General features: G+C 39.0%; 1 protein-coding gene across 3 annotated transcripts in view; it reads left to right on the top strand.

The window, feature by feature from the left end:
* The first annotated feature begins 10,229 nt into the window (after positions 1 to 10,229).
* Positions 10,230 to 27,700, top strand: part of LOC127658436 (peroxisome proliferator-activated receptor gamma coactivator 1-alpha-like) — a 64,612-nt gene continuing 47,141 nt past the window's right edge. For all 3 annotated transcript variants that reach the window (XM_052147731.1, XM_052147750.1, XM_052147740.1), the window contains exons 1-2: positions 10,230 to 10,397; positions 16,931 to 17,110. In XM_052147731.1, the coding sequence (XP_052003691.1) occupies positions 10,350 to 10,397; positions 16,931 to 17,110 (228 nt within the window). In that variant the 5' untranslated portion in view covers positions 10,230 to 10,349. The remainder of the gene's footprint in view (positions 10,398 to 16,930; positions 17,111 to 27,700) is intronic.

The raw sequence follows: 27,700 nt of genomic DNA, 5'->3' as shown, positions 1-27,700 counted from the left end.
TCTCTGCCCCCAGACTTCTGTTGTCCAAGCTTTGCTACTTTGACTTAGAATAGGAGCACTAATCTCGTCCTGTTTGATCCACAGCTTTCTTAATAGGGAGTAAGCCACAGTTGTTTACACCTACAGCAAATTCAGTCATCCTAGTAAATGTTATATGTCCATGATGGCATTCAGTCTAAATGTCATTAGATGCTTTCAAATTCAATAAATAAGGAACTCAAAGTGGAACTATATTTAATGTACTGTCTCTACACTCAAATATCTATAAAATAATATAGTGGCCCTGAACATTATTTGGACACTTAAGCCACACTTAGAAAATGTATGAATCTCTTGGCATTATATAGCAAAAAATCAAACCAACTGGAATTTATTTTAAGAACTATTGCACACTCATATTTTCCATACAAAAGGTGTGTCCATGCGTTTCCACTGCAGAAAAGGCCATTATGGGGTGGAAAATCTGGTTCCGCACCAGCTCAAAAAGCTTGCTGGTCTCTACACACAAACCGATTATGTCAGGGGGCGGAACCGAGTACGTCCGGGGGCGGGATAATGTTTCATCACCAGGTGAAGTTTTCACAGTTTTCACCAGTACTTCTTCAATACATAACAACAACAATAAAAAACCCACAAAAATGTCAGATATCAAAGGCGTTGAGAAAACACGGATGAAATGAGCACTCTACTTGCAAAATTATCTTCTACGGAGATCCGAGATAAATAGAGAGATCTATAAGGAAATACAGAAAGAAAGGATGCATGCCGGTGTTTTGTGTCCTCTTAGTAAGTTGTTAGACTGGCCAACTTTGTTAGCTTTCCTTACACTCTTCCCATTTATTTTGTGCATTTTTTTGTTCAGTAAATAGATTTTTGACCAGCTACTCAAGAAGTTAGGCTAACTGTTAAGTAAACCATTGAGATACTCAGTCAAGACATAAACATAATATTATAAGCTATGGCAAATATCCAAATATAACCATCTGTTACAACAATTTCAATAACGATTCCACTGTTACAGTTTATAGTACTTAGCAAGTTAAGCCACATTGAAAAAGTTCTGCGTTTTGGCCATCCATCCTCACTGAAATGGCGATTTGGATAGCGAAAACGAAGCTTTCTGAAAATGCTCTCCCAACACTGTCTACATGTTGTAGTGTGGACAGGGAAAATGTAGATATCTAAAAACTATGATGTATTTGTTGTCATGTGACATTGTCCTGTGATCCATTCAACCCAAAACAATCAAAATGGAAGCCATATTGTAGCAGTGTTATTGTGCCTGCTGTCCACTTTGATAATGTTGTTAAAAATAAATGCTACTTTGTAAACATTTCACATTGCATTCCTTCAAATGCACAGTAAGGGGATTGAAGAGTTTTTATGCATTTTAGTGTGGACAAGCAACTTTTGGAAAACACTTCAAAATAGCAGTGTGGACGGAGAGCATTTCAAAAGAGTTTTCAATTGTATCCAGAATAATGTGGACGTAGCCTGAGTGTCCAAATACTTTTTTGCCAGTGTATATCTGTTTGGCTGTATATGAACCTTTTCCCTATGGTCAGTCTTGGCTCAGCAATACTATTTTCACACCATGTTCACAGATTGTTTGAACCCCTTGTGGCTCCACTCTTTGATGCAAATTCGCTGTTGCATCCCTTGCCCTCAACTGGAGGCCATCTGAGGTTTTGTCTAATGAACTATTGTTTAAAGAGCTGTGTAAGCCATGATGAGGCACGAGGGGAAATGACTAAATAAATGGGTAAATAACTAAGCTGGCAATTAAGAATACCCAACGAGTTACTGAGAGGAAGAGTGTCATTTAGTATGCAAATTAGAACATAAGTAAGTGACCAGGAGCATAAGTGAATTAGAATGGAAATAGATGAAGAGATAAATGAATAAAAATGTTATGTAAGTGAGTTTGTATGTAAATTGGGCCACAAGTGCAGAGGGGGGAGTAAATAAATAGCTTAGTATGCAAATAAATGAATACGTGTATGACTTAAACTAAAGCAAAGGAATATAGCTAGGGAGAGAGGAAGGGAGAGATTGAGAGGGCAAGTGAACTAGTAAGTGAATGAGTAATGAGTGAGTGAATGAGTTATAAGATGAAGTACTTTCTGAATTTCAAAGCAGTGAGGGCTTACCGATTAGTTCGACGGCCATAGAACTCCCATCAGCTTTGAACTGCATAAAGAAAAACAGCAAACAAAATAGATTTGTACATTTTCTGAAGAAAATGTGAGTGGTACTTGCCTGTTCAAAACTATTTTAGCATGTTGCTATGCAGTAGCTAGGTTTTTGTGGGTGGTTACTAAAGTGTTGCTAGGTGTTTGCTTTCTGGCCCAATGTCAAAAGAGCTCACCTACAAATCTCTATGATATTTTAATCCCTAATTATGGCTCCGGTTTGTCTTTCAATGTAAGCCAGTGGATATTATTGTCCATCACGCGACAATACGATAAATCCATGTGTAACTCTGATCGCATAGAAAAATAAAAGCACACCTCTCCTTAATAAGCCACATTGTTATTAATGTCTGTTGCACAAATATGCAGGACAGTGTGATGAAGTTTAATACCTAAGGTAAAAGTTTTTTCAAATCCCTATTGTTAATTATGCAATAGTAATATTTGCCTTAGCTAACATCACTCAAAACTCCTCCAACTCTGGGACTGTTGATTCAGGAGTTCTGATGGGGTCAACAACCAGGAACATAGTACCCTGTAAAAAGACAGGGTGTCCTGCAGTGACAGATTAAATAAAAATGTGGGCCTAAATACAAACAAATATTCCAAGCTTTGTGATTACTGTTCTTTGGTGGATTTATGCATCTGTATGCACACAAATGACTACAGAAAAGTTGTATCATTCAGCACTCATTAAACGGAGAAACATCTCCACAAATGTTCACAGCATTTTTTTATCTGTAATTTGAAAATATTTCCTGGTTATAGCTGTTCTTGCATATCTCTGCTAAACATGTATCATCTTTCCTCATGTTCAGATGATGTGCCAATTACTCTCTAATTACATGCGTCATCTGGATGATAAATCCTGTTTACCATTCTGACAAGCCTCCCAGTGGTTGCAGACTGTCTCTAGAGTGAGGGGTGAAAGGATGGACCTCCACAAAGAGGGTGGAGAGAATTGGAGATAGAGCAGGGACTGTTGCTCAGTATAGCCCCTATGGTGCCATTGTCTGTGACTGAACAATTACTAACTATGTTAGGTATTAAGTTAAGGTTTGGGTAAACAATTTCTGTTAATTCAGAGTTCATTTGCAAGCAACTGTAGCTTAAATACAGAGATAATACCTAAAGTAAGGAAGCAATACTTGTCAAAGCAGCACAGTTCCATATTGTCTGGTTTGTGTTGAGATATCTCTGTATTTCAGAGATATCTGATCTTTTTGAGACCATAATCAGGAAGTAAAGGTACTAATTTTTGCAATCTTGTAAAGGAATCTAATCCTAAACACCTTGCAATTCCTAGATACTATGAGTTGAGGTGCAGATCTTGGAGCTGATTTGGGTATCTAAGTCTATGTCCACCCAGCAACAGAATATGGTTATCAGTTCTGTTTTGAATGCTAAATACAGTACTGTTTGGTTATGAAAGAGATTGAAAACCCTATTCTATAACCAAAGTGACTACAGCATATTATCAGGAGATACAACCGCATATTGAGAGAAAGTTCAGTTGATCTTTCGTTGTTATTTTCTGTAAATCACTAATGTTATACAGTAGTGCTGTCAACCTCCCTGTGTGGACATTTCTTGGTTTTATCCATTCATTTAAGTGCCCTCCATTCTGTCAACTAAAGAATTTCACTGAAAACTACCACTGAATCACCCAACCATCTCCCTTAATTACACATGAATTGTGGAGCTGGCACTTTACTGCATGACTGATTTCAAGGCCAACTGGGCCAACACTCTCTCCTCTTCTACGTTAATGTTCCAAACTATCCTCTATAGACTTTAAGTGTTACAACATTAGTAGCTTTCCAGAGAGATATTTGTTAACTCGGGAACTGCTGTGTAGACACTAGAGTTTAAGAAACCCCTGAAAATGTTTTTTGTGGTAAACCACTCCGGGAACAATTTAACGCACATGAACCACAGGCCTAGATAGTAGGCTAAGTCATACACACATCCACATGGTTATGTTTTTCCCACACTGTTACTTGAAAGCCCACTATTTGTGATATAAATCAGGTGAATCAAATCTCTTCACAGCAGTATAATTAATGTGAATTACTGGAAGAAATATTGTCATACAGTATTCTGCATTTTCTCTGTCAGTGGTTATACTAATGAAAATGAACAAGGAGCACAACAAGAGTGTTTTCTTTTTCTTTATGACCAGGATTTCCTGGGTCAGTAAAGGCCCCAAGTATTTAGTTTGGTGACATGGTTGAGTGATTAGCTTAGGATGGTCTTCAGTTTACTGCCTGGAGTTCAGCTAATATGATGAAGACATTAGAGTGGGGATTGTTGATGAATCTGGATGACTTTTGGATTTCTGGATTTCAGAGGTAACATTTAATTGGCTACACAAATTTCTATGTCACTTTTCTGGTTTTGAATCTTTTATCCTCCTTAATTCTATCACTTTATCAATCTTTCCTTGTGTTATGATACTTGAACATCTACGACATCTCTCTCACACACTTTGGCCCTGTTTACACTTGGTATTAACATCTGTCTTGGGTAATCCATTCACAAGTGGTCAGCTGAAACACATTAATGTAAAAACTTGCATCTTAAAAGTGACATTTCAAGCAGAATGCTCATTGTTCTTTTAGTCAAGCAGTTGTATATTCTTAACACATAACTAAGTTTCAGAAATGTTTTAGTGCATTGGTTGATTAACTGGTGAGTAGGTAATTATTCAGTGTTGTTTCAGTACACATAAGGACGCATTGGTGTTTACCCTAAAAATGTGATGTTGCTACATGCTTTTTTGACTACCTCACACAGCAATTTAGATCCCATTTACTCCTGCATTTAGTGCTGTCACTAAACAGATCACCTAAAATGGATGTTAATACTAGGGATGCACCGATACCGATACCGGTATCTGGTATCGGCCTCGATACCACATTTTCTAAAGTACTCGTACTCGTTAAAAGTCCCCCGATACCGGGGACCGATACCACGGTGTTGTCCAAAGCGGCAGAGTTTACAACAAACTGAAAAAAATACTTGAGTTGCACTGTCACTGTTTAAATTTTTTTTTAGAATTATTTATTCTGTAATATGTTGCATACAACATGCTTTTCATTTTAAATAAATGTTCTTAATTCCAAACTAGTCCCTTGTTTTTTTTTGTTAAATTATATGACTAAAGCTGTTACCTGTAAATTTAAATCATGTTTTTTTTATTAAGTACTCTGTATTGGTATCGGCGAGTACTGAAATGCAAGTACTCGTACTCGTACTCGTTTTCCAAAAAAGTGGTATCGGTGCATCCCTAGTTAATACCACGTGTAAATCTGGTCTGTGTCTGTCTTTTATAATCTACATATAAACAAAAATGAGCCTATCTACATTGCATTTTGAAATGAAACTAGTTTTGTCTTTATAGATATTTGTGCCTTACAATCCAGGTATGCTATGTCAATTTGGAAAGTGGGGGTGGCATAAAGGAGAATTTCCCTCTGTAAGGGGGAAAAAGAGATGATGATACACTCTTTTTTATGATGCCGTAAGGGCTTTTGCCTTGGTTCCACGCCATGTGCAAGCCAACAGCTCGCATAATTTTCCCTTTCTCTTCAAGTTTTCTAAGAGTAATTAGGCAGGTCATGAGCAGTGCACCACTTTTTGATAACATTTCTCAAATGTTCTACCTGTGCACCACCTCTCTCCCTCCCCCATATTTCACCATTTCATGCTACGATTTTAACATGAGAGTTTTTTTACAGGCACGCTGCTCAAATAGTGACCTAATTCTTCCCAAGCATGCCGACACTGCTGAGAGAGCAAGAGAGGCAAACTCATCTTCTCACACAAAGGGACTTCTAGTTCTAATCATACCAGGACTTCATATGAACACTTGTTAATGCCGTTTTCAACTCCCCCATTTTAATGCCAATAACAAGCTGTGTTTATGTTGTGGCTTCAATCAATTTAATTATGCTCATTTTGGATGAACCGAGAACTGTCCTTCACTTTCTGAGAAATCACAAGAAAGACTTAAAATAATCTTGGCTTCCATGCGAATGCATGTCATTCTGAGCTTGTAAACACATCCCCGCTAGTGCTCATCTTCTTGCAAGACTCATGTTTTTCACCATGCATCTTTAATGGCTGCCTAGTGATTCTAACTTGCCTTAATAACAGCCTCAGATGGAGCTTTTATCCCATGTGTCACTCTGACAAGAAACCAGAGGTTTTTTGTGCACCCGTGATGTTTTTGTCCGCAGGAGAGCAAGGATTCTGTGCGCCAAGCATTCTCTCCAAAAAATATATCACTGGGCTTTCCCACTGAGCCTATACTTCTCTCCTATATCCTTCATGTGAATATGCTGTTTTGTCCCACTATTGTTATTTCCAATTTCATAGCTGAGCCCTGGCTAGCACGTTCTAGCCCCGCTATGCCATTTACTGCAATAATACACACTGGGCCCTCCAAGGTAGCAATCAGCCACACTCCAAACCTCCTGTGAAATGGCAGGATTCGTCAATAAAGCCTTTTGTTCTGATACACTTGGCTGAATAGCTTTCTTTGATTCCTTTCTCAAGATGACTTCCTTTCAGTAGAACTGTCGACCAATTACCGCTACTATTTTATTGTAGCCGTATTAGGTTATGTGGTGAGGGGATACATTTTAAATAACAGTACGTATATTTTGGGGACACTCTTATTATTTTTTTTTTTCAAGTTGCTTTCATCTGGTTTTCAAAGGCTATCAAGTGATAAGTCAAGTAACTTAAATTATGGAGTGAAGCTTAAAAATAACTAGGAGATCGGGATGCTGCTTCCAAATCTTCCAGTACCCTGACATCAGCCCCATTATGCTGAGTTACTGACAACTGACATCTCCCATAAGAAATCTTTGCATTGGTTCAAATGCGTTTGCATTTTCCAGTGGCGAGCAAGTAGGTATAGCTGCAGGCCGGAGAGCTCCAAATGGCAGTGGAATCTCCAAACGAGGACGGGGTTACTCCAGAAGGGGCGTGGTTACTCCTAAAAGGGGTTGTACCAATGACAAAAAGGTTAAGGTTAGGGAAAAGGGATAGGTATGGGGCTCCCTATATCTTTACTGGCAGTTTGGAGCTCCTGCCCCTTTTTGGAGCACTCCTTGCAGCTATATCCTTCTCATGGTGCGCCTATAAGTGCATAGCCTCATCAGCATGGGACACCCGGGTTCTCTTCGGCCTCTTGGGGCAGTGCTCTGAATTTTGGTAAGCACAAGTTTAGCTAAAAAAAATACTGTTTCTGAATTCACAGTTAGATCAGTCGGGACATTTGTTAATAATATTTTCTGTTTTCCGTTACACATGCTATATTGTAACACTGCATAATGCATTCTGACTCAGTATTCATCAGTAGGTAATTTCACAGGCAGATATAAACAAAAATAAATCTTTGAATCTTTTCTTAAACCCATTAATCCACTGCACTCTTTGGTTTTGATGCCACCTCTGCCTTTACTAATTTATCCTAATGCTGTTAAAAGATGGCTAATTTCTTTCCACTAATCATTCTATTTCCAATATCTGTGGTTAATTTCACTGGCAGATATGAACGCTGTATTATAAATCAACAGTACAACTGTGAAACAATATGATGCCAGCAGTAATATCAGATATGAAGAATATAAATATATAGATGCACATATATGTTTTGTTTCTTGTTTCTCCATCTTCAACAAATGGTAGATTGTATGCATGAAATGGCTTTGCAAATATACGTAAGCACAGATGCCTACAAACTGCAAGGTAAGCTCCGCAGGCTTTGCCCCAAAACGGCCTCCATGTCCATGTTAATAAATGTTTTACAGTGCTGGTGTGTCTAAACAGTTATCCAACATAGCTTTAATGTGCATTCCCATGCACAAGTTAAACTTGTCATTTCAGACCAATGCTTTGTCTTTTTCAAATATGCCTAAAATGTATAAAAGTGAGATTATAACTTAATATACAAGAAACAAAACATTTACAAGAAACAAAAAAAGAGAATACACTCAATGCCTTTTGAGGTTAATACCTTTTTTTTTTTTTCAATGTGCTGTTGACATTCAGTTTGACAGTTCATTGTCAAATTTACATTTAATCCTCACTGTTTTTTCTGCACATTGAATGCCACCATGAACTACATATTTGTCACAGGTCTTTAGACTAGTTATATCTGGAAATGAACATGTCCTCCTCTTGGAAATATTCAGCTGCCAGCAAGTCAAAACCCATTTGAAAGGAAATCACAACAAAGACATATTTTTAGCTCGCTATTTCTTAATTGCCATAAAGAGAACAATCAGTTAAGGCTTGCAGCGTGTCCATGTGAGTAAGAGAGAGAGAGAGAGAGAGAGAGAGAGAGGGAGGGGTAGAGAGGGCAAAAAGCAAGAAAAACAGAGCGAGAATCACGTGCCATTACTACCATACAATAAGCAACCATTTAAATCCCTCCAGCTCCAGCCTTGATCACAATATGGCATCAGTGTGTTGTCTATATGTTGCATTGGCATTGTGTTTATGCTACCATGTAAGAACCATCCGAAATAAGCGTCATATATACCGAATATAGCACATGACTTCAGCACTCTGATATGGGATAATATTCCTTTGAAATATGTACTGTGTATATACATAACACGTAAAAATCTGGTAAATATGGGCCTACATTTGTATTGGCTATTTGCTTCAGGAACTGTTTGGTTTTTGTGCATTATTAAAATACCATGACACAATTACGATTAGGATACACCCTTAGCACATCTCCCTAATTCCACTATACTTGTTTTTCCTTTGATACATTATGTAAACTTTAACCTGAATTAACGTGAATACTGATAAAACAGCTGACAAGGAGTGAGCTTTCAACTCTCAGAAGTGGGCGGTCACCAGTGGTCGAGCTGCGGTTTGTTATGACTATCTACAAACCTAATGTTTGTGTTCTCGCTATCTGTGTTGCGTATACATTAACGTTGACACGGTACACCTAGTCACCTGCTGCTTCCTGTCGTTTGAGTGAGGAACAAAATCCGTCGTAGGCGTATTACACATTATCTCTAGCTGTTATGACTCCTCGGAGCAGCCAATTCGATACTGCTGCTCAATTTGTGATGCCTCGATGTATATAGAAACGTGACTGTAAACGCGTAAATTGCGCGAAGGGAGAATCGGACAGAAATGCTAAATGTGAAACGTCATCCAATGAGCTGAAAATGAAGCCAATGTCAGTCATGAGTTAGTCTATCGTGCATATTTGTAGCATTTATGCACACAACACCTCCCACGCACACTATTTAATGTGAAATGTGAGCATTTTAGAAAAGAGAAATGCCTCGGAGCTATACATTTAAAGTAGGCCTAGTCTGTGAACCACCACAGTCGATCGCAAAATATCGACCGTGTTCTCAGATGTATATTAACTGACAGTATTTGCTTTGTTTTCCTATTCGCAATGTTTGATACCGTCGCAGATTTGTTTAATAATGAGCCCTCTGGCAACTGTTTACTTTCGGTGAACGTAAGTCATTAGGATTAACAGCTTCAGCGGCAAAAACAAAAAAATATATATAATAATTTATATTATAATTATTTATATGCCGTATATGATACGGCAAATAAGAACGTTGTTTGTAAGAACAAGGAAAAAAACCTAGATATCTGATTGATGCGCTGAAGGGAAAAAAGTCCCAATAGAGTCGTAAATTATTCCCTACTATTACTACACGATATGTTACAGTTAGCTTTTTTTTCTTCTTTTAATTTGTGCATTTACTCTACACTCTTTCAGCACATTTCTCTTTTAAACGCCGTCCTGTTATCTGTTGCCAAAGCTGCGCTATGCATTCTGTCAGGCAGTTGTTACTATGGTATGGTGGCATGTCGTGAGGAGCGAGCGGATTTATAGTAGGGGAAGATTTACTATGCGCGTGCCAGACCCCGCCCTCTTTACGGTACGTCATTGGCGAGTAACAGCGAAGGGGAGTCACTCCCCTGCCTACTTTTAATAGCTTTGTCATGTGATGGAAAGCAGTTGTAAGACAGGTGCCCACGGTTCATTGTCACTGAGTGGCGCTTCCCTGTATGAGCGCGGTCTGGAGCGAGTGGATTTTCTCATTTTACCGGTGATTTATTTTTTATTTTTTCGGACCGTCATTCAGGGGCTGAATGGCGTGGGACAGGTGTAATCAGGATTTGGTGTGGAGAGAACTAGAGGTGAGAACTGATGTGCAACTTAATTTCCAGGGTTGGAGAGCAAATGTTTTTTTTCTGGAGAAAACGGAGCGCACAAAACGTCCAAGTCTGGCTTCGCTTATAGTTTCCGTTGAAGTCAACCGATCCCATAACCTGCGCGGAACGTACGGGTGCTCTGAATGCACGGGAATACTCCGGGTTGTGAAAAAGTCTAATATTTTGGCAGAAATTGTGTGTGCAATGAATGCTCTGATGATAGCGTGTGCTGTTTGCCCAAGCTGTGTCGGAGTTGAACAGTGACAGTCTACTTAGTATGTCTTGTCGTGGGAAATTGTGTTGACATGCCAGTGGATGAAGTGCGCTCGCTCGCTGTTACGCAGGTGATGATGAGACAGGTATCCGCTCCAGTGAGAGCCTAGTGCCACTACTGATGTGCTGGAATTAGCCTACTCATATGTACTCGCGTCAGGTATTGTACATTGAAACTTTTGTTTCTATTTGACACAGTCTGGAAGAGGGCTACGTGCGCATGTTATGCATGCAGAGCGCGTGTTGGCTTTAATGGACACAAATAGTTCATGTACAATTGTGCAGCGTCACATAGCAGTAGAAAATAGATACCTTGGTTTTCGCGAAAAGGTTCATGTAATAACCTTGTTTATTTTTATTTAGCAAGACCAAAAGTAGCGTGTTTAACTCGCAGGGAAACAGGTTACGCGTTGCGCCGGTAGGCAACGCAAGTGTTACGCGATGGTTTTATTTATTTTTTCTAAAGTTGCACATGACATTAATCGCTTTGAATGTGCTGCCTCGCCAAAAATGTATTTTAAAACATGTTAGGTGTTCGGTCAGCGTTGATTGAAATGTGAGATTGCGCTCGTGAGAACAGCGCCGCTCTTTCATGTGGAATGTAAATTTATAGCGCAGTGTAAGAGTTTCATTCTATCTATCTATCTATCTATCTATCTATCTATCTATCTATCTATCTATCTATCTATCTATCTATCTATCTATCTATCTATCTATCTATAGCCTACATTGACTCGCTTGGGAAATGTATGGTACAGACGGAGTCTTAGTCGTATTAGTTATTCATTAAAGCAACGCCTTCAAGTCTATTCCTGTCCGTAAAAAAAGTTTTATCTTCAAAATTTATTAGAAATATCGCTGCACTCGAGGCAACTGTCTGGGTCACACGCTACGGTTAGTTTAAAAGGTTAGTTAACTGTCTAAGTTGGAGCATAAATCCATCTAAACAAAATCAGTGAATTGCATCTCTCTCTCTCTCTCTCTCTCTCTCTCTCTCTCTCTCTCTCTCTCTCTCTCTCTCTCTCTATGTGTCTCTCTCTCTCTCTCTCTCTCTCTCTCTCTCTCTCTCTGCATGTGCTCGTGATTAAGCTTGTCCGTATTTTCGAGAGGAAGGGAGAGCAAGACTTTCAACACTTAAAGATGCCGAGACCGAACACTGCACTTGATGCATTTAATTTGATCAGACGTGCTTCATGATTTATTTGAGATATTATCGTTTTCCCTTAGCTTGCCCGGCGTTTATAAATCTTCTGCAGAGGACGTTATAAATAAATATACTGAATCAGATAGCGATAATCAAGCGTGACATATGCACCACATAGATTAAGATATTCCAGACACATTCAGCAATAAACGGCGATAACTCCTTTTAAGGTAAGTAAGGAACCGTGAAGAAAGTGCAATTTGCCATTATTTTTTTTAAATGTGTGAACTGCATATTCAATATAAACCAATATAATCCATTATTAAAAATATATATTTTTGTAATAGCTTTTTTGTTGAATGACATAGAGACACGGAACCAGCGTCATTCAATAGAAGAGGACAATGGGCAACTTTCACAACCTTTCATTTTATCCCTACTGGTTGAATAGGGAACTGCATGTGCAAAATTACAAGAACAAGGTTCATTTTGGACATGCAGTTAAATGAAATGTTGAGAAAATTGCTCACTGTCCTTATGTATTGAATGGTACGTTTCGTGTCACTATCTCCTCCATACAAAAAAGCTATCCAACTTATTCCTATGCCCCAGGATGCTTTGCGCGAAATGTGGGAGGTACTTCCGTTGAGAAGTAAACACAGTTGTAGTTGCATGGTATGTTCATTCATTTTTCCATTGTGGTGTTGATATTCATTAATACTTGCATGTGTGAGCACAGTCTGATATAGGTTAATAAGGACAATATACGGATAGCCGTTCCATTTTTAATACAGGTTTGGGAGGACGATTTAAAGAAGTGGCCTCAGGAAGTATGTAGAGCCACGGACTGCACATGTTGTTCCTGAGCTCTGTAAGGACCTTGTAACATGTTCTAGCTGAAACCACTTGAGCAAAACACAATACAATACTACTCACTAAGACCTTGTTTATAGCTGGTATTTGTTTTGTATGTTGGTTTTGTATGTCTGTTTCTCACATCGTTTGTAAAATTTTCTGAAAAACAGTGCCATCTACTGTATCCTTAAAGAACAACAGGTATTGTAATTAATGTATAACATCACAGTATTAAGATGTATCTCGGGTGATCAGATCACATGTGGTCAGACAAGACACATCACTGTTAGTCGAACAAATGAATCTCCTGTGAGCACCTGTGACATATTGCATCACTGTATCGCAAATTAATAAACCGGAAAAATGTCACAAAAGTCAAAGAAGCTTGGAGAAATGGTGCACCAGGTACAGCTGAAATTTAATCTACAGTAAGTGCACACAGAGACACACTGACACTTATTTCCTTTTTTAAGCCACGTGTCACCAGAGTCATGAACAGTTTATACTCTTGATTTAGCACAGCGGTTGATTGACTGATAAGGAGTGGTGCTTCGCTGCATCCCAGACGGTGTTTACAGCGTTTCAAATGCGTTTTTGATTACCTACATATGTGATTTGTTCACAAAAGGTTTTGCACCCCATTAACACCTGTATCTAGTGCTGATCACTTGTCATCAGATCATCCAAATCACATCCTAATACTAGCTGTAAATGGGCTACAAGATGACTTCCAGCGGAAGTTCATCCCACATCCGTTTCCCCAGTAAGACCCACATGAATAAGGTGGTTAGCAATGTAGCTCCCTATTCAACCACTAGGGACAGTGCAGAACTTTCACAACCTTTTTATTTCACCCCTAGTGGTTGAATAGGGAACTGCATGTCCAAAATGAACCTTGTTCTTGTAATTTTGGACATGCAGTTCCCTATTCAACCAGTAGGGATAAAATGAAAGGTTGTGAAAGTTGCCCATTGTCCTCTTCTATTGAATGACACAGGTTTGTGTCTCTATGTCCTTCAATAAAAAAAGCTATTACAAAAATAAGGTTTATATTGTGAATGCAGTTCACACACCAAGATAAAAAAAAACAACAAAAAAAAAAAAACAAAGGAAAATGGCACTTTCCCCACTGTCCCTTACTTACCTTAAAGGTGCCTTTTGTAAGATTCAGAATCCCTTGATATTAATAACACCAGTGGCCATTAAGTGAACTGCAGCCAGCTACCTTTTGCTCGCACTCGTGCACACACTCCATAGGGACGCGAACGAGCATCGACCAAAACAATGACGTAACGTACAAATAGGCTGAACGTGATTCACCAGCATCATGCTAACATATAATAATAATTAGCATAATTAAAATTACACAGTTATGATTGTTTTACTACTATCTTTGAGACTGTATGTTATATTTGACTATCCAGTGCTGGAACTTGGCTAAAACAAAGTGTGGATATAGGTCTGAATATGCGAGACTGTAGTTGAAGTAATCACTTTTCTTTGCATGATACATTGGCTGAATTTATACGATAGCCTATGTCGGCATTAGCTAGCTAGCCAGCTTTATCAAAAGCTGTTAGCTAAATTTGGTGGATGATGACAGTAGCTGTTTATAAAATATACTGTACATTATAAATATGTTGACACAATTCAGTTTTGATGTGATTCCATTACAAATGTCATTTTGATATATCGATGCACTATTGTTTTATAATAATAGAATGTATATATTTTCTGTAACCAAGTTACATTACACTAATTAATTTGCATTATCTTGAACATTGTGTAGCATTCATTTAATGTGTTATCGTAGTTTACCTTGCTGAATAATTACAGATTAACTCTGACATTAACCTTACTTTTAGTTTAAAGAGAAGATCGTTGAAATTATTTGAAAGTTATGAAGCAAGGTAGCTTGCAATTCATCAGCGTTAGCAGGCAAGATCAAGTTAGCTAACATTACACAGATCAATCCTTATGGCACGATATTTCACATGCTTTGCATTTATTTAAGCTTACCTGTGCAATAAGAAGAATGCCAATTCAGGGTCGGTTTTGATCCGTAACATCAAACGAAGTTCCCTCCAGGAATCAAATGCCCTGCCGATGTTCACTCTAGTTTTCTCTCAATCCCAATCATGTTCCCGCTTAGCCAGATGGGATTCAGTAGTTAAATGTTGTTGGTTTTTTTTGTTGTTATTTTTTGCCTTACTCAGAGTTTGTGTAGGAGTTGGTGTTGTGCTGGGGGGCAGATGTTTGCTGCATTCCATCTCTAAGATAACGTTACCTAGTGTTGCAATTTGTTGTAGCTGTTGAATAGCGGAAGAGAAGCTACTGTCTGAGGCAAGGCTCTCGGGAGAGGGCATAAACGTTACATCCTTTGGATTTTCCTGGTAAAAGCAACCCGCTCCCTTCACATGAATATCAGTGTACAGGCTTTAATAGGCAACCTAGGAAGTCCGGGAAGGACTCATTTTTTAAGTTGTGTTACAAGCCATCCACACATTGGCAAAAAAAAGGTGAATATTACATGAAAATTTTACACCTTTAAGAGGAACTCTTCTCGGGGTAGCTTAGGAGTTATCGCTGTTTATAGCTGAATGTGTCTGGAATATCGAAAACAAAACTATCTTTACCTCGCTACCCATTGAATCTTATTAGTTTATGTGGTAATGTTTGCTTAATGCTGCACTATGTATGATTGTTTGGTTAAAAAAATTAACAACTTGCCGATTTGGCATGAAATCGATGGCTTATGACGTACATCCTTGCCTCATTACGTTATGTCCGTGAACATAGGAAAGAAGAGCTGGCTGTCTCGTTCCCATGCAAACAGTAGATGCCGGTAATGCACTGTTTTAGTTTGCAAGTAGCCGTTAAAAAAGAAGAAAGAAACTACATACAGTTCAGTCAGTCACACTCACACTGTTCCGGACCGCATCGCAACAATCTGGATGGATGTTTATATGTTATCCATTTGGCTTGGCAAGTTGGCAAGTTTTTTACCTGCTATAATGCTTGGATATGTCGTCTGGTAGGGTTGTTGAAGCTAATATTGCTTGTCATGCTTTATGAATCAAACATTACTTGTGTGTTATCTTGTGTGTACAATGTGTATTCATATTTGTGACTCCTTGAGATTGACCTGAAATTGACGTGTACGACAATACAAACATTAATATAAAACACTTGGAAATTATATTAACATATGCTGGAAGAGATTGATCCCCTTTTCTTTATGTAAAAGTGCTTTGAGAGCAGTATCAGAAAAGCGCTATAAGTGTAAAATTCATTCATTCAAAATATGTGAATACAAATGTTGTTTATCTGCACCAAAGCAAGTAATATTTCAGTTTGCAATGTTTATTCATATAACATTATATCAACATGAAAATAGCATGTTATGACTCTGGTCCTGAATATATCCAAGTCATTATCACACACAAGCGAAGCTCAAATCATGAGATTCATCCACAAGAAGAGCAGTGCCGAAACACGAATCCCATTTAGAGTTCTTACGCAAATTGCTCGCAATTTTAATTTTAAGTCACTTCCGGTCATGCCACAATGGAAGTACTTGCATAAGAGCCGATTAAAAAATGTATGATTGGAGATTGCGCTTGTCAGAGAATCAGCGTAATGTGGTGATTCACTGAAAACAAATCTTCATATGTGAAAGACATTTATATCTTCATTAGTCAAGATTTTCAGATTAATGGAATGTATTTGTTAGGAAGTTTATTTTTACATTGAGACTACTGACCATTTAGCCTACAGTGTGTTGCAAAGCCTGACCAGCAGTGAAAATTTAATATCTGTTGATTCCACCATTAACAGTTTGATCAAGTTTATAGTTTGTGTTTGAGAATCACACAGCAGCTGGTGCAGAGTTACTGCAAGATAGTAAATAGAATAAAGGTTAACAGACAATATAACAATAAAACAAGTGGAATTTCATTCAAACAACATGGAGAAAAAGCTCTCAGGGCTACTATAAAACTATCTCTTGGATCACATTATAGATGACAGCATAACTGAAATGAATGGAGGTATGTATCAGGCCATTAAATAAATAAAGGGATGCAATAAGTGGCAGGACTCAAATACAATAATCTTCTTGTAATTTAAATGTTTGCATTTTAGCAAATCGAGAGCACACATTTTTCTACATAAACTCTGAATGAAGATACAGCATTTGTTTGACATCTTGACAAACAAATGCTCACCAATAACTACTCTTTTCCAGTGTGCTGCCTTGGTTGGTGAAGACCAGCCCCTTTGCCCTGACCTGCCTGAGCTTGACCTCTCTGAGCTGGATGTCAGTGACCTCGATGCTGATAGCTTTCTGGGTGGACTCAAATGGTACAGTGACCAATCAGAGATAATTTCCAGTCAGTATGGCAATGAAGCATCAAACTTCTTTGAGGTAAGGAGGGTCATTTTGCTGTTTCCTTATCTGATTGTTCATGTTTGTTTCTTGTAAAAAAAAAGATATGATTCCAGCATAAGTGAAGAATACTTCAAATGCTGAGGTTGTCAATCAGTGCTGTTTATTAGTTTATAAAGATGTGTTGCACATTTTGAAAGCACAATTGAGCTTGCACCATGCTGTCTGATAATTGGGGTGAGGTATTATGATAAGCACCCAACCTTTGTCCAGTACTGAAGTTCAGTAGATGTTTTGCTTCTTAAGCCCCCATGCACTTAAATGTATGGCTTTTTATATTCATGTTTTTCCTCATCTGTTCCTGAGTAGTAAACAGCAGTTTTGACTATGAGGAAGACCACAGGATGGATAAATTGTGGACCTTCACCTACTGAACAAATCAGACAAATTTCTTAACCTGCAATTTACCACCAACTAGTTTCTTTTGATTATCTCAATAGTCTTCTTTATGAATTCTCGCCTTAATCTTAAGGGTCATCTTCTTATCCAGCTTGTCACTGTTCAGTGTCGAAAAAGGGAAGAGGTAACACTTTAAACCCGTTACACTTGTGCTTCTCTGTCACTGACAAAGAAAGCAAAGTCCATATGAAAATAAATAAGGCAGCTAAAACAAAGTGGCTGAGGCCAGGGCTAGTTCATTATGTCTTATCTGGATAGACAGAGAAGAGAAAGGATAATGCTGCATTACTCTGAGTGCTGGGAAATATAATGCAGGATCTGTCACAAGGGCATGTTTTGGTGTTTTGTGGCATGATCTGATAGGGTGTGGAATTCTTAGATGTTCCTATTGGGTTGTGTGAACCACTTACCTGGACCATGTGAGACTTAGACCCCCTAAGGGTTGGAGAATGATTGAATGGGGACCCACAATTTCTGAGTGGCAAGAAACAAGCGCCCAAGAGCCTGGATGAAAATCAAACTGTGTGTGTATGTGAATTAACATTGTCTAAATAATTGGCTATTATTTACATGAGTCACATTAACAATCCTAGTGCTCTTGTAAATGTGACAGAAGCATAATAAAAATAAATTGAATGCTGCCCTTCAAAGGCAAAACACCATAACTACACAGTAATGAACAGAATAGGGTCTCTTGGGTAGTTTTTATACTGGCCGTATTTGCTGCAGTCCAAATCCAATTGCAATTGTTCCCGCAGCGTTGGACTGGTTTCAGACTTTATCAGATTCTGTCTAACCCTGGTTCTTTTCTATCATCAACTGCATCATCACAAACGTGCACATGATGGAGAACACAATCGGTGATGTCACTTTTTCCTCACAGCCGGTATATGTGTGACTGTCAGCTGAAGGAAGCATTGGTAGTGAATGGAAAAACACCCATGAAATGAGAATTTTTTTTTTTTTTAATTGCTTTGATCCATGCCAAGTCCCAGGAAAAATTATATACAGGTCTGAGGTCAGCACAAATACTGAAAGATAGGGCTTTTGTAGAAATGTAAATATAGTTTATCCACAATTCATCTCTGTACTCTGGTGAGTCTGATGTGTGAATGGCAAGTTCATTGGTTCATCGCTGTAAACATCTCTCATTCAGAAGTTACAAATGTTTTAGTGATGTTTTCTTGTCTGATTTGACCACAATATTACAAAATGTCTATGATGATTCCATCTGTATGAATGTAAGAGCTGCTTTTAGCTCATGAAGAATACACAAAGCAACCAAGGCATATTAATGTATATGACTGATATGTTTACATTGTAGTCTGGTGGTATGAATAAAGGCTGTGCATCATAATATTGTGTGTTGTTTACTGACTAACTTTAGAATATACACATTAAATATATAGGACTGTATATTGACATTTTAGTGATTTATATTTATTTCAATGTGTTACAATTAAGACATGCCTTTCTTTAGGCTGGGTGTTATTAATTTAACATTGTCCTATGTGCATTTCAGGTTTCATTGTATCTTACTTGATTGTTATAAATATAACTAACATGTCTACAGATAACTGGTATGTCTGAAAAAATGATCAAAAACTAATGTGTTCTATCCCTGCTTTTCCCCCTTCTTGTTGTTTGACTTTGGAGAAATGAAGCTGTGACACTTGACAGATATAAATCTTTTGAAAGAAAAATTATATTTTGGCTCCGGTAAGTAAACAGCAATATCACTTTTTCATCCCACAGTGCAGCACACTGAAGGTATAAAGAATTTTAGTCAGAAAATATGGCGTGGTCATACAGTGACTTCACATGAAACAGTTCAATATTTGTCTGTGTTTCATTAATTTAGTCTCATTATGCACTCCAGATTGAACGACCCTTGTGCCTCCATGCATCACATCCCATAATTCAGCAGATATGAATGTCCGGGAGAAGGCAACTATATCTGATGTTCACAAACTGTCTTTTTTTGAGGAGACAGCTGGTTGCGAGGAATGCATTTGCAGCTCTGCATATGCTCCCCTGCCACTCATGGTGGATGTTTGTGTGTGTTTTTGTGCAACCGATGATGTCCCCATGCTTAAATCGGTAAAAGTGCTTGTGAAGGTTAATTTACTTCTTGAACAAGTGCGGACCCCAGTACAGGTTTCTTATTCACTCATGACAACCGTGCCACAGTTCCGTTGCAGCCGAGCTCAGACTACCTCCTACAGGTTCCACGGTCCCCAAAACAGCTTCTATATTGCATATTTTTCATGCCAAGCATGCTCTGTTTTGAAATAAACTACCAGTGTGAAAGTCCCCTTAGACTATGATCTGTCTTGTGACAGATGGGTTTAGCTTAACTATGCTCATATATTTTATATAACTATGATCATCATTTTTTTATAATCCAAATTTGACTGAACAATCAGAAAACTGTAAAGCTGATTTTCTCAGTTTGGGTAAACTCATATATTTTATAATTTTATAAATAAAAATAATATACGACAGGACAGGGTCAGGAGGCCTGGAAGGCATGACAAGACCGGCTTGAAGGACCAGGGTGGAGCTAGAGACTTGAGGGACTGAGGTGGTACCGGAGGCTCGGAGGACCAATGCAGCACCAGATGCTCGGAGGACCGAGGCGAAGCCAGAGGATCAGAAGACCAAGGTGGAGCCGTAGGGATGGAGGTCCCTGGTGGAACTGGAGATTCGACGAGCCAAGGTGTAGACGTACTATTGGATAGCCAAGGTGTAGACGGAGTATCAGATAGCCAAGGCGTAGCCGGAGGATTGGAGAGCCCAGGCAGAGCCAGGTGACCGACAGACCAAGGAGAAGCTGGAGGGACGAGGAACCTCAGTGAAGGCGATAGGCTGGAGGGCCACAGTGGAGCCGATATAATGTAGAGCTAAGATGATGTCGATGAATCGGAGGGCCAAGGCAGTGCCGGATACTCGGAGGACCAAGGTGGAGCTGAAGGATTGGAAGACCGAGGCGGAGCCGGTGGGACTGAGGACCGAGGCGGAGCCGTAGGAATGGCGGTCACTGGAGGAGCCGGAGTATTGGATAGCCAAGGTGTAGATGGAGTATCGGATAGCCAAGGCGTAGCCGGAGGATCGGAGAGCCTAGGCGGAGCCAGGTGACCGACAGACCAAGGTGAAGCTGGAGGGACAAGGAACCCCAGTGAAGACGGTAGAGCCGATATAATGTAGATCTAAGGTATGTCGATGAATCGGAGGGCAGACAGCACCGGAGACTCACAGGACTGAGGCGGTACCGGAGGCTCGGAGGACCGAGACAGTGCCGGATGCTCGGAAGACCAAAGTGGAGCCAGAGGATTGGAAGACCGAGGCGGAGCCGGTGTGACTGAGGACCAAGGCGGAGCCGTAGGAATGGAGGTCCCTGGTGGAGCTGGAGGATTGGAGAGCCAAGGTGTAGCCGGAGGATTGGAGAACCAAGGTGTAGCTGGAGGATCAGAGAGGATCTGAGGGCCTCAGTGGAGTCGGAGGGTTGAAAGTTCCCCTTGTCTGTGATCTCACAGGGTGATGGTCGAGCCAATCTGATCAGGAGGAGGAGCTAATATCCTGGCCAGCATGGAGAAAAGAACCATCGTGCGAGACGGAACTAGCGGATGAGGAAGGGCCATCGTGCTGGACGGAACCAGTGGAGGAGCGGAGGAAAAAGGGCTAGGATACTGGACAGAACCAGGGAGTCTATGATTCTGGACGGAACCAGTGGAGTAGAGAGGCTGGACAGAACCAGTCAAGGAGGAAGAGGACTCAGAATGGGCACAAGGGCAGAAACCAACTCCTGGTCTAATAGCTCAACGAGAGCTGGCTCTGGGACGGACAAGGCTTGCAACACTGGCTCTGGGATGGACGAGGCTTGCAACGCTGGCTCTGGGATGGACGTGGCTTGCAGCGATGGCTCATTGGCCATGGCAGGTGTGGACGTTGACTCGTTGGCCTTAGCAGGTGTGGGCATTGGCTCGTTGACCGTGGCAGGCGTGGGAGTTGGCTCAGGCGTGGACATTGGCTCGTTAGCAGTGGCAGGCTGTGGGGCATTCACTGTGGGAGGTGAATCAACTGCTGCTAGATCCATTTGAGGAGGTCAGTTCTTCTGTTACGATATACCAGAGATGAGATGGGAGACGATGGATCTACACACAGGCTTTTAATGAAGGTGATGAAGGTTATACAAAACAACATATCAATATCATAAACACATTGACTCTGATCTAAGAAACATACAAGACAACATACTAGGTAACGTAAGAATTGACCAAGCGTGGTCAAAACCAGACTGATGAGGCAATAGAAAACAGTTGCTTGATTAGGGAATAGGTGAGGAAGATGGGGAACAGATGACTGTGATGAGGGCAGTGCAACATGGGAAATGTAGTTTGGGGTAACTAATGACAAAAACAAATCAAAAGAATACAAAATCCATATCAAAATAAGAGTCATTATGAACATAACAGTGACTAACTGTGACATATATTATATTTTTATTATATTATGCAACAGTAAAACATTTATTTCCTAATTTCTACACTTTCACATGTTATTTTAGTGCTCTGATTAAATGCACAAGCCCTTATTTGTCATGAAGTAAAACTTTTGAGATTTCGTTTCATAATTTTATCACCCCACAGAAATAGAGTAAGCATGCGCCTCCTCTTTGTCACTGCGTGTCATTAACACAGCGTGTATGAACCTGGAACATTTGCCATTACACGATCGTTTAAAGTGAAACTGTAACACTTCATACTTGTTCTTTTATATTTTCCTGGGAATTTGGCTCGAGCCTCTGCTGACAGGGCGTGCATCAGAGTGCTTCATGCGCTCTTCAGTACAAGAACATGTTGACCTACACGGTGTGGCTCAGTGACGCTTGGACTCGGAGTTCAACTGAATGACACACAAATGTGCCTTTCATGGGATTTATACATTATATTTACTTAAAATTCCCTTATTTGGCCATTAAAATGTGATTGGAATTTGAATGCCCTATAAATCATGATCGTCTCAAATAACCGTGGTTAGATAAAAAAAAAAACATGATCTGATGGTTATTTAATAATTGTGACAGGCCTAGTCTTATACTATGCATTGCAGATTAGCAAACAGTGGAAAAAACACATCTTCCAGATGCAAACACACATCAAATAGACATCTGGGTGATGTACGTGTGCTATTATGGACGGTTATTTAGCCTTTTTTTGACTAATATGAACCCTTGATAATAGAGCATGCTAAACTAGCAACTGACACTCCCATGATACACTGTGAATGATGTAATTAAGGTGGTGTCCTTACACTCAAACTAGTTGTATATTTGCAGATATGTGAATACTTTGCTATTAAAATTAATATATGTTTGTATACTTATAATCAAACAGCTTTTAATCAACATTTTAAAATTGTTCAATCATTTCTAATTCACTTCCATCATTCACAATGCTTCATGTGATTGTAGTTTATTCCCTCATTAAACATGTTATGTACACAGCCTTGTTCCTTTGTCTTTTTGTCCATTTTTTTTTTTTTTTTTTTTTACTTTCTTGATTCAAATAAAAATTGAAATGTTGCGATTCATCTCAGCTGGTTGGTTTGGTTATGGTTTAGAACTGTTTTATGAAGAATTTTATGAAATCCCTATTTAAAAAATTAATGGGAAAATACTGCTGGAACCAAGCAAAGTATTGGCATAGATGTATTTTGGCATTTTAGGTCATTATAGATTAGATTACCAAATTATTTTCCATATTTCTGACTGGTCATTTGTAAAATATGTTTGCTCTTATTGTACGATGTGTATTTATTGTCTGGAATACTGACCTCATCATCTGATTCAGATTAAGCACAAGGTAGAAAGGCAGCAGATCCTAGATAAATGAAATGGGACATGAAGTGCCGATACTGATTAATGTGTTTTGTGTGCAATTCCAATATTGGCCCATGTGGGTCAGTACCGTGCCAGAGAGCAGAGTGAAGACAGGTAAATTAATGGCCAGCTCTTGCGTAAACATTTTTTTCTTCCTCCCCCTACATCACTGGTAACTTTTTCTTAACCTGTCTGACTTTAGCATAGTTAATAGGTGGCCTGGCAAGTTCCATTATCTCACACACTCAACTCTCACACTTAAACTGGCCACAAACATAGACTTAAACAGACATTACACCAAAGCTCAATCAAATATTCTTATACTGTATATGGAGATAAGGGCAACAGAGACAATCCATGAGAACTAAAGGGATAGGTTCACCCAAAACTGAAAATTCTGTCACTCATGCCATTCTTTCTGTTGTGAAACACAGAAGATGTTAGGCAGATTGTCTGCCTCAGTCACAATTCACTTTCATTTAATCCTTTTTCCATACAATGAAAGTGAATAGTGACTGGAGCTTACGTCCTGCCTAACATATTCTGTGTTCCACAGAAGAAAGTAAGTCATCCGAAACAACATGAGGGTGAGTGAATAATGGTAGAGTTTTAATTTTGTGTGAGATATCCCTTTAAACATACGTTTACATGCAACACAAAGATTTTCTCATGATTATGATTCATTATTTCATGTCCTATGCTTTCCTGACATTTTGTACATCATGTTCCATTATTGCGGGGCAAGCTGGCAGGCAGATGAGAATGAGCGATAGCAGCGGGCAGGGAAATGCAGCTTAGAGATTTTGTGTGATGTGTCAGCTTATGCCTTTTAGAGGCAGATCAGCTCTAGTTATCAAGACCATCTCAGGGGCTAAAATGTATCTCTGGAGGTGGGAGCCAGCAGGCAGCCTGCTCTGCTCCAGGGAGAATGCCTGACAGCACGGTCAACCTGTCACCACTAGCCCCTCTCCCGGGAGCAGGATCGCGGGGAGGTTAGAAGCACTCAAAACCATGCTTTGAGTCAAATAGATTTGCTCTTTTAGGCACTAGTCGAAGGTTATGTAGGATACTACATTTGTATTGTGTGCTTTGTATTTCTTAAATGTAACACTTCCTTCTCATGCATATTAATAAATGTTATAAATGTAAGCTTGCTCACAGGGTTCTAAATACATTTATTGTTTAATTATTACATTTTTATACACAATTTACAATTATATTTAATCAAACTACACAATGATCACTCTAACACTCTATAGATATTGCAGTTTCGTTTTTTTTTTTATTGTTAATGTATGATTTACTGTAAAGCTGCATTGAAACGTGTGAGTTGTGAAAAGCAATATACAAATAAAAATGACTTGACTTACTTTGAATATATGTTTTCATATGGAAAGTTGTATTGCTTGCTTTTCTGGGAATTTGATTTTCTCATCATGGATAGCCCTTTAGGGTATTTAGCTTAACAATTAACTAAGAATTGGTGTTAAAATAATGTATATTTTAACAACTGAATCAGTGAAAACTTAATGTAAATATGACATTATGAATAATATTCATTTGAATTAGTAGATAAACTTGAATCTACATGTGTGTGTATATATATATATATATACACTCACCTAAATGATTATTAGGAACACCTGTTCAATTTCTCATTAATGCAATTATCTAATCAACCAATCACATGGCAGTTGCTTCAATGCATTTAGGGGTGTGGTCCTGGTCAAGACAATCTCCTGAACTCCAAACTGAATGTCAGAATGGGAAAGAACGGTGATTTAAGCAATTTTGAGAGTGGCATGGTTGTTGGTGCCAGACGGGCCGGTCTGAGTATTTCACAATCTGCTCAGTTACTGGGATTTTCACGCACAACCATTTCTAGGGTTTACAAAGAATGGTGTGAAAAGGGAAAAACATCCAGTATGCGGCAGTCCTGTGGGCGAAAATGCCTTGTTGATGCTAGAGGTCAGAGGAGAATGGTCCGACTGATTCAAGCTGATAGAAGAGTAACTTTGCCTGAAATAACCACTCATTACAACCGAAGGAATGCAGCAAAGCATTTGTGAAGCCACAACACGCACAACCTTGAGGCGGATGGGCTACAACAGCAGAAGATCCCACCGGGTACCACTCATCTCCACTACAAATAGGAAAAAGAGGCTACAATTTGCAAGAGCTCACCAAAATTGGACAGTTGAAGACTGGAAAAATGTTGCCTGGTCTGATGAGTCTCGATTTCTGTTGAGACATTCAGATGGTAGAGTCAGAATTTGGCGTAAACAGAATGAGAACATGGATCCATCATGCCTTGTTACCACTGTGCAGGCTGGTGGTGGTGGTGTAATGGGGATGTTTTCTTGGCACACCTTAGGCCCCTTAGTGCCAATTGGGCATCGTTTAAATGCCACGGCCTACCTGAGCATTGTTTCTGACCATGTCCATCCCTTTATGGCCACCATGTACCCATCCTCTGATGGCTACTTCCAGCAGGATAATGCACCATGTCACAAAGCTCGAATCATTTCAAATTGGTTTCTTGAACATGACAATGAGTTCACTGTACTAAAATGGCCCCCACAGTCACCAGATCTCAACCCAATAGAGCATCTTTGGGATGTGGTGGAACGGGAGCTTCGTGCCCTGGATGTGCATCCCACAAATCTCCATCAACTGCAAGATGCTATCCTATCAATATGGGCCAACATTTCTAAAGAATGCTTTCAGCACCTTGTTGAATCAATGCCACGTAGAATTAAGGCAGTTCTGAAGGCGAAAGGGGGTCAAACACAGTATTAGTATGGTGTTCCTAATAATCCTTTAGGTGAGTGTATATATATATTCATGTTTAAAATGTAAAAAACTAAATAAAATAATAATGCATTTAAAGGGATGGTTCACCCAAACATTTATATTCTCTCATTTACTCACCTTCATGTCATCCTAGATGTGTATTTCTGTCTTTCTTCTGCAGAACACACAGATTTTTTGAAGAATATTTCAGCTCTGTAGGTCCATACAAGCAACTGAATGGTGACGAAGCTCCAAACATCACATAAATGCAGCATAAAAGTAATCCATATTACTCCAGAGGTTAAATCTATGTCTTCCGAAGCTATATAATAGTTGTGGGTGAGAAACAGATCAATATTTAAGTCTTTTTTTACTATAAATCTCCACTTTCACTCTCACATTCATATGCTGGAGTAAAAGTGGAGATTTATAGTAAAAATGTTTTTAATTATTGACTTGTTTCTCACCCATGTAAATACATCACTTCAGAATACATATATTAAACCACTGGAGTCGTATTGATTACTTTTATTCTGCATTCATGTGATTTTTGAAGCTTGAAATTTCTGGCCACCATTCACTTGAATTAAAAGTATGTACATAGCTGAAATATTTGTCTAAAATCTTTGTTGTGTTCAGCAGAAGAAAGAAAGTCATAAACATCTGGGATGGCATGAGCGTGAGTAAATGATAAGTGAATTTTCATTTGTGGGTGAATAATCCATTTAAATTGTGTAGTGAAGTTGCACCAGAATTTATACGTTTTTAGCCATTAGTTCAACGCAATGATGTAACAAACACCTGATTTTGGGAATTGTTCACCCAAACATAAAGATCATTTCATTATTTACTCACCTCTATGACATTCCAAACCCATTTGACTTTTTTGTCTTTGTGAAACCCATAAGGAGATTTTTTGTTTGGCAATGTGTTAATAGCCTCAGCCACTCTTAACTTTCATTGAATGGAAAAATATGCAATCAAAGTTAATGGGACAGAGGCTAACACTGTGCCTAACACCTCCTTTTTTGTTCCACAGGAAAAGTAAATAAATAAATAAAACTACTTTTGTGTTTGGAACAATATGATGATAAGTAAATAATGAAAGTTTCAGACTCAATGCTTACTGAAAAGTAATCTTTCATCTTATCAATCAATATTTCCTGTCTCATTTGAGCCTGCACATATACAGGTAACTAAAGTATAGCATGCTGACTTCCTGGAAAGAGTTATTGCTGTTTTCTGTTCTGCATGGACAATGTGTGGAATAGGCTATATTGAATGTCACATGACCAAATCGGAAAACTGGTCTTATCACATCCACTTGTTGAGAAGGCCGTTTCAGCAGTATGAACTGACCTAGCTAGTGCTTTTTATTGTTGGTCTTTTATTCGATTTTAATATCTGAATGTTAGTGTGAAGAAGAAATTTTTTTTGTCAAGACCAATAAAGTACCAGAAGTGGGATAATCCTAACAGTGATTTCTGCTGTGTACC

This window comes from Xyrauchen texanus, chromosome 2 (genome assembly GCF_025860055.1).
Source record: "Xyrauchen texanus isolate HMW12.3.18 chromosome 2, RBS_HiC_50CHRs, whole genome shotgun sequence".
Classification (NCBI taxonomy): Eukaryota; Metazoa; Chordata; class Actinopteri; order Cypriniformes; family Catostomidae; genus Xyrauchen; species Xyrauchen texanus.
The sequence above is the reverse complement of the archived record's forward strand: the minus strand, read 5'-3'. Positions and strand labels throughout refer to the sequence as shown.